Source organism: Schistocerca serialis, chromosome 10 (genome assembly GCF_023864345.2).
Source record: "Schistocerca serialis cubense isolate TAMUIC-IGC-003099 chromosome 10, iqSchSeri2.2, whole genome shotgun sequence".
Classification (NCBI taxonomy): Eukaryota; Metazoa; Arthropoda; class Insecta; order Orthoptera; family Acrididae; genus Schistocerca; species Schistocerca serialis.
In genome coordinates this window covers 161,426,719-161,441,454 of record NC_064647.1, presented here as the reverse complement: position 1 = coordinate 161,441,454, position 14,736 = coordinate 161,426,719, and the positions used below count along the sequence as shown (strand labels likewise).

The 14,736-nt window shown below is 42.5% G+C and overlaps 1 protein-coding gene across 1 annotated transcript in view; it reads right to left on the bottom strand.

Annotated features, from left to right (window-relative positions):
• LOC126424926 (nuclear RNA export factor 1-like) overlaps window positions 1-14,736 on the bottom strand; it is a 164,196-nt gene that overhangs the window by 25,471 nt on the left and 123,989 nt on the right. Inside the window, exon 13 of the mRNA XM_050087770.1 lies at window positions 11,097-11,265. Within this exon, the coding sequence (XP_049943727.1) occupies window positions 11,097-11,265 (169 nt within the window). The remainder of the gene's footprint in view (window positions 1-11,096; window positions 11,266-14,736) is intronic.

Genomic DNA, 14,736 nt, shown 5'->3' with positions numbered 1-14,736 from the left:
ATAGCACTTGCAGTGTATCCTGATGCAGTTGGAATTCCTGTGTGATGGTCTGGATGGATGTCTGCCTATTACACATTACGACCCTCTTCAACTGTTGGCGGTCTCTGTCAGTCAACAGACGTGGTCAGTCTGTATGCTTTCATGCTGCACATGTCCCTTCACATTTCCAATCCACTATCACATTGGAATCAGTGGACCTAGGGATGTTTAGGAGTGTGGAAATCTCGTGTACAGACATGACGCAAGTGACACGCAATCACCTGACCACATTTGAAGTCCTTGAGTTCTGCAGTGTGTCCCATTCTGCTCTCTCACGATGAATAACGACTACTGAGGTGGTTGATATGAAGTACATGGCAAAAGGTGGCAGCACAATGCACCTAATATAAAAACATATGTTTTTGGTGGTGTCTGGATACTTATGATCACATAGTGTATTATTTTATTAATTTATTATATGTGGCAAAGAAGTGTGCCGCAGTTAAGTAGATCTTGTATTCATTGCTTTAATAAAATGAACTAACATTTCAACTGTTGTAATTAAAAATCAACCACTTGACCGAGCAATCAAAAAACCCACAGTCGTGGCCGGACAATAGTAGTTTCATCGCGTCACAACAGGGATATGGCCAAATTTGGTGTGCCATTTCTCAATGTCAAATACCCATCCTCAGCTCTCCCCTACACACGAGATTGCAAGCAGTTGCTGAACAGTGCATACGAGATATGGCCAATAGACAAAAATCTACCTGTAAGACATGTGACACTGTCTCTAGACTTGGTAACGGCTTTTACTCATTCAGAAAGAGAGTCCGCAAGTTTCTTCTAAGCTGAAGCCATGGTGTGTGAGCAAAGTAATGAGACTGACAACACTGTGAGCATTACGGCTAAAACAGCAATAACTATTGGAAAGAGTAGCGAGATAATAGAACTTGTAAGGAAGTGTCAGAAGAATAAAAGGTAAAAAGCTGAACTTTTACATTATTTACAGACACTGGACTGTCAACACAAAGTTATGCAACTTTTTTTATTGTCTGGTCACCTATAACAACAACACTGTGTGGTACTTTTTTAGACCAGCGTGTTCATCCCTTCCAGATGCTCAGTCCAAGCTCTGTACAGCCACCATGTTGATTTTTGATAGGGTCTTCAGTGAAGTTGTGTTTTTGTTGTGTGCTATGAAAATGGAACACTGGAATTTAGAGCAATCAAGTTTTGTGTTACGATTGGGGAACCTGTGAGTGTGACTTTTGAAAAGTTGAAACAGGCCTATGGGGAACATTTCTTATCAAGCGCACAAGTTTTTTACTGGCGCAAATCGTTCTTGGAAGACCGAGAACATATTGAAGATGAACATCGCTCAGGGAGACGTTCAATTTCAAAAACCGACAAAAACATCGAACGCGTGTGTTCTCCAGTTTTCTCCACAAGATCTTGAAAGTGGTAATTCCAAGGAAGCTTTTCATCTGATCCCAGAACTAAGAATTCAAAATGATCACCTTCGTTGGCTGTCTGACCACCTGGGGGCAATTAAATTTTGCTTTTGCAAGAGTTTCATGTCAGATGGTGTAAACACTGCATTTGTTCTCAGATGTTACTTACTATCCCACTAGCTAGGTCCTTTACATTATGTTTCACAATAACATGTTACCACTCACAGAGAGAAAAGTTTTCAATCACCTGTGATGTTTAACGCAGATTGTACAGGATGTTGAAAAAAAGTATTCCATATTTTGAGAATTGGTAGTATGGATAAAAACAAGCCAAAACATTCAGTAAACACGAGCTCTAGAATGCACATCTTACACGCTATGAGCACTTGCTCATCTTGATCACTGCGACACATATCTGTTCTACTGGAAGTGCTTTGCTATGGCAAATGACCTGCAGAATGCAGCAAACAAATGATGATACATCCCTTTGTTACTGTCCATAGACAAAGCACACAGTAAACATTGGTAAGTGTGTGCACTGTAAACTGTGTTGACAGTTCTGGGTAAGTGCAGCATATACATTAGTTCTAATGAATTGGTTTGTGCTGTTATAAGTTTGTGAAATGAATTTTACAATGTAGTTTTATCATTCACTTACCAGCACAATGGAAACTTATTATTCTACATGGGAAATGACAGACACGATCTTCCATTACAATCTTGGAAATGGGCGCTCCACTGAGCACGTGTCCCGCATACTGTAAAATTACCAGAACATTGGTATCATATGCATAATTATTCAGCCGTCTCTACCAGTGATTAGCAAACTCTGGCTCCATAGTTCCAGCAATGGCGGATTGTGGCAGACTTTGCACCATTTGTCTCCTGTTGAGGAGAAGCAAGTATTCGATGTGTGGAAGATTTTGGAACTAGTGGGCGTACATGGCACAACAGAATAAAAGAATCACTTTCTTGAAACTCTGTAATTCTCACCCACTGCTATATACAAGTTTGAAATTTGGTGCAAAGATGCCTGAAACCTTCTTCTGTAATGGTGTAAAAGCGTGGTGCCCTGTGACGTCACCCTTGGGGTCGGCGACACTTCAAATGGCACGGGGCGACATCTGTGAAAAAAAGGCCACAGTTCAGAAGTTCATGTGATGTGTAAGGTGGGTTAATGATGTCATATTGGCATCAATTTTCCCACAGTTCTGTCCAACGTCACTGTAGACACACGATAGGAAGGTCGTCACAGCCCCTCTAACCCAGGGTTAGAACTGTAACACCTGATGTTGAAATCTTGCAGCGGACAAGGAAAACATTTGGGAAACCCTGTCACTCAGAACCAGCACGACAGGGTCTCAGTAGGGCATAATGGGTGGCCACGAAACCATCCCATTCTGTGAGGCATCAGTTCTCACACATTTCAAGATAAAAAATGACAGTTCGCAATTCAATGAGCAACAGGAAGATGATCCTGACAACCTTTGACACTGCTGATGTCCTGGGACTTTTCAACCCTTCTCTAAGGACATTGTGGGGCTGCATCCTCATGGAATGTGATAGCACCCCCTTGGAGCACAATGTGACCACAATTTTTGCTCTCATGTACACGTTGGAGCTATCAGGGGCTATTCAAAACCATTTGACAAGATTTGAATGTTATCCGAAGCAGCAAAGGGTGCTTTTCATCCCTCCTATTTCATATCCAACTGTGGCATGATTGGGGGAGGGGGAGGGGGGGTGGTAGGTAGACACTGACGTGTGTGAATAAAATGGCAAAGGGTCTCTGAGACCCTCAGTTTGACAAAACACTCGACAGCATCCACCCACCTTTATTGGGAGTTAAAAAAACACCCAGGTGCAGAAACAACCTGTAAAGTAGTCTGAGGCACCTGCCAGAAGGCAACTCCTCGACACCTCTACTTGCTACTAGCTATTTGAAGCACTGTCGAGCCTGAGGGTGATGTCACAGGGTGCCAAGCTTTTGCACCATTACAGTTGTACACGTGTTTGCACCAAGTTTCGACTTTTGTGTCACAGTGGGAGACAATTACGGGGTTTTGATAAAGTGATCCATTAAACTGTCATGCAGTGTAGAATTTTGGCACCTACCAGGCTTAGCCATCCTCTAGTCTGGGTGACCTTGCACGAACAGTTGCTATATTCGTAGCACATACAGCGAGTTTGAACTCTCTGGCCACAAAATCAGCCTGCTGGAATGCAGTTCTGCCAAAGGCTGTTGCAAAAATGTAGCGCAGACCCACTTTTTGCACCAAAAGTGCTGTTCACAGGCAAAGCTGTTTCCAGGTGAGATTTGTCACGTGGTAGTTTGTCAGTTTGGGCGAACTCAATGACGAATTATCAGCACTCACTCGTACGAAAATGAGCAGGCACGAATGTGGTTAAAGCGTAGAAAATATGATAAAAGAAAGAAAAAGCAATCTGACATAAAATTGCACTCATTCTCTCCTCATTCTCACCCACGATCACACGCTCAATCACACTAGCACAAACCATGTGAGACAATGTTAAATGTTGTCAGATGTTCTAAAACTTCCAAGTACAAGACAAGTAAGACAATAGCAAAATTAAAATAGATTCATAGAAATATGTAGCTGACTGATCACTTATAAGAAACATAGATAAGCCAGTCATCCTGACAAAACATTAAACACCTAGTCATAAAATTTTACGGAATACGTCGAACACTGCACGGAACCTTGAAGGATGTACCACATTCGTGTCACTGTCATTCAAAATACAGTTGGTGCCCTGTGGTGTGGATATAAAACACAGTCTAGTAACATTTGCTGCCGTGTGATCTGTGCACCACAAGCAAGCACACATCAGAGGGTCCTCTCCTTGGAGCAACAAGCTGTGCTTCAGAGGGCTGTGCCCTTTGTGAAGATGAGTGAGAAGCGCCTCAGCCCGTCTGTGTGTTTGAAACTCTCAGCCACTAGTCTTCCCACTGACACGTGACTCCGTACCTCGACAACGAGTTGACAGCATGCAGGGAGATGGCACAGCGAACTAATTGAGGATCGCGACACCACCTCACCTGCCTTGTCTACCATTTCATTCCCATCAATAACAATGTGGTCTGGCACCCAGCAGAAAGAAACCTCCTTCCCCAGCCTTTGTGCGTGGAGAGTGGCATCTTGGGCTACTTCATCTGCTGGGTGAAAGTGTTGTAGAGGTTGGAGATGAAAAAGAGGAGGAATTTAGCAGGCACAACAAATCTCATCTGCTCCAGCGCCCTCAATATTTCGTAAATTTGGAAATGCAGACAGTGTATCCTTGAAGTGACTGAACACAGAGGGCACAATCAGGAAAAACAACAGAGCAGCCAACAGAATCCCTCTGTTTATACCCACTTGTGAACACAGCTACATAGTTGTGGTGCTCCTTTAAAATGTAGGATAATATTACACTTAAAATGTATGCAGGAATGCAACCTCTCCTGCACTGCAATAAATCTAAAATTATTCTGGGCCTCTAGAGCAACCAAGGTGGCAGTCGGTCAAAACTCTCGATTTGGGACTGTACTTGTCCCACACCAAATGACTTCCGCTAACACTTCTACATCTACATCTATATCCTGCAAACAACCATAAGGTGCGTGGCAGAGGGAATGTCCCATTGTACCAACTATTAGGGTTTCTTCCTCTTCCATTCACATATGGCGCACAGGAAGAATGACTATTTGAATTCTTCTGCGTGTACAGTAATTATTCTGATCTTATCCTCACAACCCATGTGTGAGTCATAAGTTGGGCATTGTAGTATATTCTTGTAGTCCTCATTTAAAGCCGGTTCTTGAAGCTTTGTTAACAGACTTTCTCATGATAGTTTACATCTATCTTCAAGAGCCTGCCATTTCAGTTCCTTCAGTATCTCAGTGACACTCTCCCATGGATTAATGAGACCTGTGACCATTTGTGCTGCTCTTCTCTGTATATGTTCAATATCCTCTGTTAAAAGAGATTTCAGGCTTGCAGCCGGTCGTCGTAAACTTCATTACACAATATTTCGGCTGGACAACTGCCAGCCATCTTCATCTTCAGGTGATCCGAATGAGGACTGACAAAGACGTTCTCTGCTCTGTCTTGTATAGTGCACTGATGGTACTGCCGTGCATGCACTGAAGTCGCAGAGACAGATGAACCACACCGCCCAGCGGCAGCGCCCTCGCTGGTGGAACTGCAAGGCTCAGCTTGTCCAGCCGAAATATCGCGTAATGAAGTTTATGACGACCGGCTGCAAGCCCGAAATCTCTTTGAACAGTTGATTCATCGAGAAATTTTTAAATTTTACCTCCCCTGTTAGTCCTGCTTGGTACAGATCCCACTTAGTAAAGCAATATTCTAGAACTGGTCACATGAGTGATTTGTAAGCAATCTATTTTGCAAACAGAGTGCACTTACAAAGTAGTCTATCAATATACCAAAGTCTACCACATGCTTTACCCACCAGTGAATCTATGTAATCTTTCCACATCATATATCTACAAAGTGTTACACCCAGGTATTTGTATGAATTGGCCGATTCCAACAGTGACTCACTGATTTGTAGTCATAGGATACTACAAGTTGTCAATCTCTGAACCATGTCCTATCAAGATCTGACTGAATATTTGTGCAGCTTCTCTCATTATAGATAACTGCATGTTCTGCAAAAAGCCTAACTTTACTATGAATATTGTCTGCAAGGTCATTAATATACAATGTGAACTGCAAGGGTCCCACCACAGTTCCCTGGGGCACACCCAAAGTTACTTCTACATCTGACGATCACTCTCCATCCGAGATAACATGCTGTGTCCTCCCTACAAAAAAATCCTCAATCCAGTCACAAATATCACTCAATACCCCATATTATCGTACTTTTGACAATAAGTGTAGGTGCGGTGCTGAGTCAAATGCTTATTGGAAATCAAGAAAAACTGCATTTACCTAGCTGCCTTAATCCAAAGCTTTTAGTATGTCATGTGGGAAAAGTGCGAGTTGGGTTTCACAAGATCAGTGTTTTCGAAAACCACGTTGGTCAGCATTGAAGAGGTCATTCTGTTCATTCTCCATGCAGATTCCATACAGACTTGTCAATGACTGGAGAAACGTATCCCATGCAAGACGGAGCAGTCAACTTTCACAACCAATATGTTTGGATTGGTGCAAATCCGCACACAGTTGGAGAAGGAAGGTATCAGTACCTATTTTCAGTTAATGGATGGGCTGGAATCATTGGAACAAACAGGACCTTATCTAGTACCTAACAGGTTGACTGGTGCAAGGTATTGTCAGTTCCTATCAAATGACTTGCCCGTCCGCTACAGGAGGTGCCCTTCCAACAATGGCTGGTACGTAGTTAATGCGTGACAGAGCATCAGCCCATCTTTCCCGAAATGTCCAAAAGTGTGCCACACTAATATTTAATGGGCAGTGGGTTGGATGGGTAATTCCAGTACACTGGCCAGCTAATCCCCTCCATCTTAATCCTTTGGATTTTTGTCTGTGGAGACTCTTGAAATTTCTGGTGAATGCAAGGACCCTTTAATGACGTAAAAACACTACAGGAACATTTCATCAATGCATCCGTGACCAACCTCAAGTTCTTCACAGAACGTATTACGTACAATTTAGTGATCAACTAGACAGACAGGCAGGTAGATAAATGAGAAACATTTTAGTTGCTATCACAGTTTGTCAGGGAGTTAGTCAACACTACCCGTTTATTTCTTCATTTGTCCATTCGTCACATTCCATAGAGCCCGACAATAAGGATAATATTCAGGGATGTGGAATGAGCTAAATATGTTGTACATTATATTAACAATAATCTACCAATACACTGCTTAGCACTAGTCACACTTATATAATCTAAACTTAACAGAGTAGACTGCAAAGAAATTTGCTTCTTTGAAACAAGCTGCTGCCCGAGTTCTACTCCATCTGTTTAATATTCATTTGACTGTAGTGGAATTTTTCATACAGCTTTACAGCAGACACTGTTACTTACCATGCAGTTTACAGAATTTTCCAATTCCTGAATCTAGATATTCACTTATTTATTGAAAGAGTGATTAGAGAGGTAAGTTTTTTTTCTTTTTAATTGGTAGGATTTTACCATCAGCAACAAAAACCATTAAGGTGTAAATGTATTGGGAAGTGTGTTAAAAAAGACAACAAGTTTGTGACGTTAGCACGGGACAACTTTTGGGCACGGGATCACACTGACAGAGGTGTTCGGGGCGCAGTGGTCCTCAAAGTGCATGGCAGTCCGAAGGGGTTTAACTGATACTCCAGTGTGAAATCTCTAGTTTCCTAGACTGAAAATCATGATGCTCTGAAAAGCAAATTTCACTTGGTAATTAATACTGTAACACTTGCATTCCCTAGTGGCAGACAATCTGCAACACAGATTGCCGAATGTGTGCCTGGCTCTCCAAGAAGTGTGATGGGAATTTTATTTTTATAATGTTTACAACACAACTACAATGAAATATTGTGAAATGGAATAACTCCACTTACAATAACACTACCCCCAATATAAATACTTTCTGCACCCTGTACCATTGATAGCACATGTACCACGTACGTATGAAATCTCAAAATTTATTTGAGCTGTATTTTTCAAAACTTCTACTGATCAGAGTACAGTTTATAGGCAGCTGATAACAAAAGCGATATTAAGGTAACTGCGTAGGCTTCCGTGGTCAGAGTCAGTCAACATAAAAGTTTTCTGGGTACGGTACCGCATCCTAATGTCTAAAACTACTGCTGCTGGAGAAAAACCAATGTTTTGGTCACGGTTGCAGCGGCCTTCTTCTGGGTCTAATGGTGCGTTGTAGCTATGCAGTATCCTTTATATTTTGTTGTTACTGTTCACTGCACATGCCATTACGTCATAATTTTTAAAAGGTTGTTAGCTTCATTGGTCACTTAAAAAAGAAGGAGAGGGAACTTTATTTTAATAAAACTGAAACTTCCTGGCAGATTAAAACAGTGTGCCCGACTGAGACTCGAACTCGGGACCTTTGCCTTTCGCGGGAAAGTGCTCTACCATCTGAGCTACCAAAGCACGACTCACGCCCGGTCTCGCAGCTTCACTTCTGCCAGTATCTCGTCTCCTACATTCCAAACTTTACAGAAGCTCTCCTGCGAACCTTGCAGAACTAGCACTCCTGAAAGAAAGGATATTGCGGAGACATGGCTTAGCCACAGCCTGGGGAATGTTTCCAGAATGAGATTTTCACTCTGCAGCGGAGTGTGCGCTGATATGAAACTTCCTGGCAGATTAAAACCGTGTGCCCGACCGAGCCTCGAACTCGGGACCTTTGCCTTTCGCGGGCAAGTGCCATGTCTCCGCAATATCCTTTCTTTCAGGAGTGCTAGTACTGCAAGGTTCGCAGGAGGGCATCTGTAAAGTATGGAATGTAGGAGACGAGATACTGGCAGAAGTGAAGCTGTGAGACCAGGCGTGAGTCGTGCTTCAGTAGCTCAGATGGTAGAGCACTTGCCCGCGAAAGGCAAAGGTCCCGAAAATGTCTGCTTGTGTCTGTGTATGTGCGGGTGGATATGTGTGTGTGTGCGAGTGTATACCCGTCCTTTTTTCCCCCTAAGGTAAGTCTTTCCGCTCCCGGGATTGGAATGACTCCTTACCCTCTCCCTTAAAACCCACATCCTTTCGTCTTTCCCTCTCCTTCCCTCTTTCCTGATGAGGCAACAGTTTGTTGCGAAAGCTTGAATTTTGTGTGTTTGTTTGTGTGTCTGTCGACCTGCCAGCACTTTCATTTGGTAAGTCACTACATCTATGTTTTTAGATATATTTTTCCTACGTGGAATGTTTCCCTCTATATATATATATATATAAATAGAGGGAAACACACACACACACACACACACACACACACACACACACACATATATATATATATATATATATATATATATATATATATATATATATATATATATATATATATATATATATATATATATATAAAAATAGAGGGAAACATTCCACGTAGGAAAAATATATCTAAAAACATAGATGTAGTATATATATATATTAGTGAAAATTGAAAATTGCTTCAGCAGTGTAAAGGTCAGCTATGCTAAAATAGAAAGGTAGTTTCGATGCTGTCTGGCATTTACAAAGGATAAATTTTAAAGGCACGATTTAAAGCCTTCCAAATAGTGTTTGCTGTGCTTATATGCATATAATTTCTGAAGAAAATGAACGCAAATGTGTTTTGAAATGGTTTGGCAAACATTTTCTAACCTTCCAGTTCTCAAAAGTGTGGAGAATATACTATAAATCTTTGTCAAGAATTTTGCTTTTGCCATTAATAAACACTATTATTATTGCTTGTTCCTATATACTGTCACTACACTTAAAATTTTTTCATAAAAACAACTATCCCTCGTAGGCCTGCTTTTATCATTCAGGTGCCAAACTGCACTGCAGACAGTTCTCACAGCACACGTAATTTTACTCTGACTTGTAAATGAAAACAACCACTTGTGACACATGATTCTCAGTACACGAATTAAATGCTATGGATGTTGCAGTAGACTCACTCATCACGAGCAGTCGACTGAGACAAGGAAGCGGCTAATTTAAATGGGGCTTAAAATTGCAATATGTGCTTGTGTCAAAAAAAATATATATATAAAATGACAAAATGTAAGTCAATAACTTCACCTGTAACATTGTTTCTAAAGCAATTGGGACTAATTTTTGTATCAACATAGGGATTGACAGACTGGGTCTGCACTAGTGGACCAAGGATAACCCCTGCTGGTATGAACCATTTAAACAGCAAGGACTTCAGTGGTTTACAATGAGTTGCAGGCTGTATAATCATCACACTTTTCATGTAGACTGATGAATGGTTTTCGAATAACAACTCACAACCAGCTCAGAGAAAAAGACAGCGACACTTTGTGCAGGACCCGCGCAGCATTTTACTTGGCGCATATGGTGCAAGTTGTGACCGATTTGTTGGATCGATACAACTGGGAAGTGCTGTACCGCCCACCACATTCCCTGGGCTGATGCCTTTGTGACTTCAAATTAGTTCCTAAATTGAGGGAAGCATTTCATGGAATTTGCCTCATAACTGTTACAGAGACAGACTGCTCCACTCAAACTATCGACACATTGGAATTGCTAAGGCTATCCTGTGACTTCCACATTGCTGACTATGGTTTATGTATAGTGCTGGTGACTACTCTGAAGGACAGTAAAACCTTGAAATTGTATGTATTTTGTATAAGTTGTAAATAAATAGTTGCTGCTACTAAAGTTCCAACCCTTATAAATATGTAGTTCTTCACATAGTATTGCCTTTGCTAAAAGTTGTTGCAATCACTGTCCTGTTTGACAACTGAGAGAGAGCTGACAAAGATGTAAAAAATAATATCATTTAAGATTTAGTTTTACAACAATTTTGTTTGCTCGAGTCATCCGAAGAAGAAGAAAAATAGGAGGTGGAGGAAAGAACAGACTGTGCCATTTTCATCTGTTAGTGATGATAATTTTCTTTAAGCTTCATTTGCATCCCTCCTCTGATTTATAATGTCAGAGCAAAAACAAAACTTGTAAATGATGAAACTGTAAAGAATGGGTAATATAGCACTAGTAAAATTTTCTACTTACAGAATGATGTAGGAGATCCACAGTGAAGGAGTACGGGTCGTGTTGAGTTCGTGGTAGCTTCTCAAGTTTTGCGAGAACTCTCTCCGCACCATGGCACAGTGCGGCCTGAAGTTTCTGTTTATTAGATTTGTGTAAGAGATTACGGCACTCTGTTAGGTAGGAGCTCAGCCTAAAGAAAGAGGAGAAACAGAGACAGGTGTAACACAGACAAAACACAGTATATTATGCTGACATTATTTTCCAAAATGTGATGTACTCCAGGACTGTTTAAAACATTTTCAAGGACAGGTTCAAACACTACACTCTGATTAAAGGTGGGAAATATGTATTCATTAATAGAAGTTTCAGAAGTGGCAAAATTTTTATTTTCAGGTGATATTATTGGATCAAGCAGATGAGTATCAGCGCGAGTTGATAGCGCTGAATGGTAATGTTGAATTAAAATTACTTCTACAAATTGTACTGAACCTTTCTTTCTCTCTTTTGCTTACACCATAGTCCCGCAGCGACCGCAGGGTCGGCGAGGTTAGAACGGATTTGGTAAGGTTAGTTTAAGCGGTGGCCAGATGCCCTCCCTGCCGCCACCCTGTACCCCCAAGGATGGAATCAGTGTACTCCAGCTGGCTGCATCTAGTGTAAATCGTGAAATAGTGTGAACGTGTTTCAAATGTCTGTGACGCGTGTAACTGAGGCGGAACGTGGGGACTAGCCCGGTATTCACCTAGTGGGATGTGGAAAACTGCCTAAAAACCACATCCAGGCTGGCCGGCACACCGGCCCTCATCGTTAATCCGCTGGGCGGAGTCGATTCGGGGCCGGTGTGCCTACCTGAGTCCAGGAAGCAGCGCATTAGCGCTCTCGGCTACCCTGGTGGGTCACAAATTGTACTGAACCATGGGGATTCAATTACTACCCAAGGTCAATGACTGCAATAATTAATCGGGCATTTTTTTGTCTACATGTTCTTCCATTTATTAATTTCACTTTGTACCAGATTATAATTTCACTTTTGACACTGAACAACGCATGCCGATGAACTTTAATATAGTTTCAATTACATCTTGAGACAAGACACAACTTCAATTCAATGTGGACTAAAATCAGAGTCAAAACTAAAGACACATTAAATTGGCAGGAGATGCTATTGTATAATTAATGTAGAACAATGGTATAATCAAACAATGGAAAATTCAGGATGGACTGTAACAATATTATGAAAAGGATAGTTGATACTCATCATATAGCGGAGTTGCTGAGTCGCAGAGATGCAAAACTAAAAGACAGTCACAAAATACGCTTTTGGCCAACAAGGCCTTTGTCAAAAACAGACAAAACTATCTCTCTCTCTCTCTCTCACACACACACACACACACACACACACACACACACACACACACACACACACACACAAAACTCATGAAAATACAACACACACACGACTACAGCCTCTGGCAGCTGAAGCCCACCTACGAAAAGCAGCAGCAGTGCATGATGGGAGAGGTAACTGGGTGGGGGTGAGGAGGAGGGAGCTGGGACATGGAGTGGGAAGGATAGCACAGTAGCGGTGGTAGATGGAAAAGTGCTGCTGGCGAGCGTGCAGGGACGAGGTGGAGAGTGGTAGGACAGCTAGGTGCGGTCGGGACGTTAGACAGAGAGCAAGTGGAAGGGTGGGGAGGGAGTGGAAAAGGAGACAAGTGGAAAGACTGGGTGCCTGGTGGAATAGAGGGCTGTGTAGTGCTGGAATAGGAATGGAGAAGGGCTTAGATGGATGAGGACAGCGACTAACGAAAGTTGAGGCCAGGAGAGTTACTGAAACGTAGGATATATTTCAAGGAGTGTTCCCACTTGCACAACTCAGAAAAGTTGGTGTTGATGGGAAGGATCCGTTTGGCAGAGGGTGCAAAGGAGTCACTGAAATGAAGAATGTCGTATTGGGCGGCATGCTCAGCAACAGGGTGGTCCAGTTGTTTCTTCGCCACACTCTGTTGGTGGTCATTCATGCGGTTGTCATGCCCACATAGAATGCAGCACAGTGGTTGCACCTTATTTTTAGCTGACGTGACTGATTTCACAGGTAGCCCTTCTTTTGATGGGACAGGTGATGTTTGTGAACGGACTGGAACAGGTGGAGGTGATGGGAGTATGTATGGGACACGTCTTGCATCTAGGTCTATTACAGGGATATGAGCCGTGAGGCAAGGGATTAGGAGCAGGTGTTGTGTAGGGATGGAAAAGGATATTGTGTAGGTTCGGTGGGTGGCAGAATATGACTGTTGGAGGGGTGGGTAGGACATTCCTCGTTTCAGGGCACAACGAGAGGTAGTCAAAACCCTGGCAGAAAATGTAATTCAGTTGCTCCAGTCCTGGGTGGTACTGAGTTACAAGGGAAATGCTCTTCTGTGGCCGGACAGTGAGAATTTGGTAGGTGGTGAGTGACAGGGAAGATTTGTTTTGTGATGGGAGATTTGTTTTTGTACCAAGGTTGGAAGGTTAATTATGATATGCAAAGGCCTCAGTGAGACCCTTAGCATATTTTGAGAGGGACTGCTCGTCACTGTAGATGTGAAGGCCATGGATGGATAGGCTGTATGGAAGGGACATCTTGGTAAGGAACAGGTCGCAACTGTCTAAGTGGAGGTATTGCTGCCAGTTGGTAGGTTCGATACGGACACAGGTACTGATGTACACTCTTTGACATAAAACTCGACCGGCGGCCGGCCGCTTCAGAGGCTAAGTCCGCACCGATCGTGACATGGGACAAAAAAACTGGCCAACTCGCTAATTCTCTAAGTCCGGTTATCTGCACAATCTGGCAACACTGTAGACTGCGGCACTTCCTGGAGGAAAACTTGTCCCATGATAGAGAAACCCTAGGCTGATTACGGCTGTGGTCTAGCGGTAGCGTGCGTTGTTTCTGTTCATAATATCAGTGGATCGAGAGCAACTGGCAGGAAATATTTTTATAGCCTCTTCTGTCTGAATGCTGAAGACGTGAATGTAATGGTAGCGCAGATTCAATCTACTTCGCTTTGTGACACACCGATATCAAAATTTTATCCAGTAACGGTTTTGCGGCAGATTTCCTGCAGACTGTCCTCCTCTGGACGCCGTATGCGGCAAAGCTCCGGGATCCATTTGCTGGCTACTGGCAGCGGCCATGGCGACAGCAGCGGCGCTGCACTCCTCCGTTCTTTATCGAAAGCGCCTGCTACCGCTCATCGCTTTTGATGATTTAAAACGCTTATTATTAAATGTTGCTCCACAGAAAATTTCTACAATTTCCATTCACGCTCAAAAGCAACGGAGACAGACGCCCTGATTAGTAGGCGGGTATTATATTACATTAATCGGCAAGAGCTGAGTATGGCCCGAAATTAATTTTATAGACTGGGACGAAATTAAACCACCTCACTACATTCGATGAATTTATAAATGCTTCATACCTCGTTTCTTTTCCTTTCAAACTCAATTATTTGTGCAACTTTTGGTCAATGTTTGGATGTTTTCGTCAAGCCAGAGTGAGCGTCTGTGGTGTAAAGTGTATTACAGTTCTTGTTTCATTCCTTATGGTAAGTCTATGCGATAAACTGTGTGAATACCTTGCAATGCATGCTCTGTAGCAGTGCAGGAACACTGCACC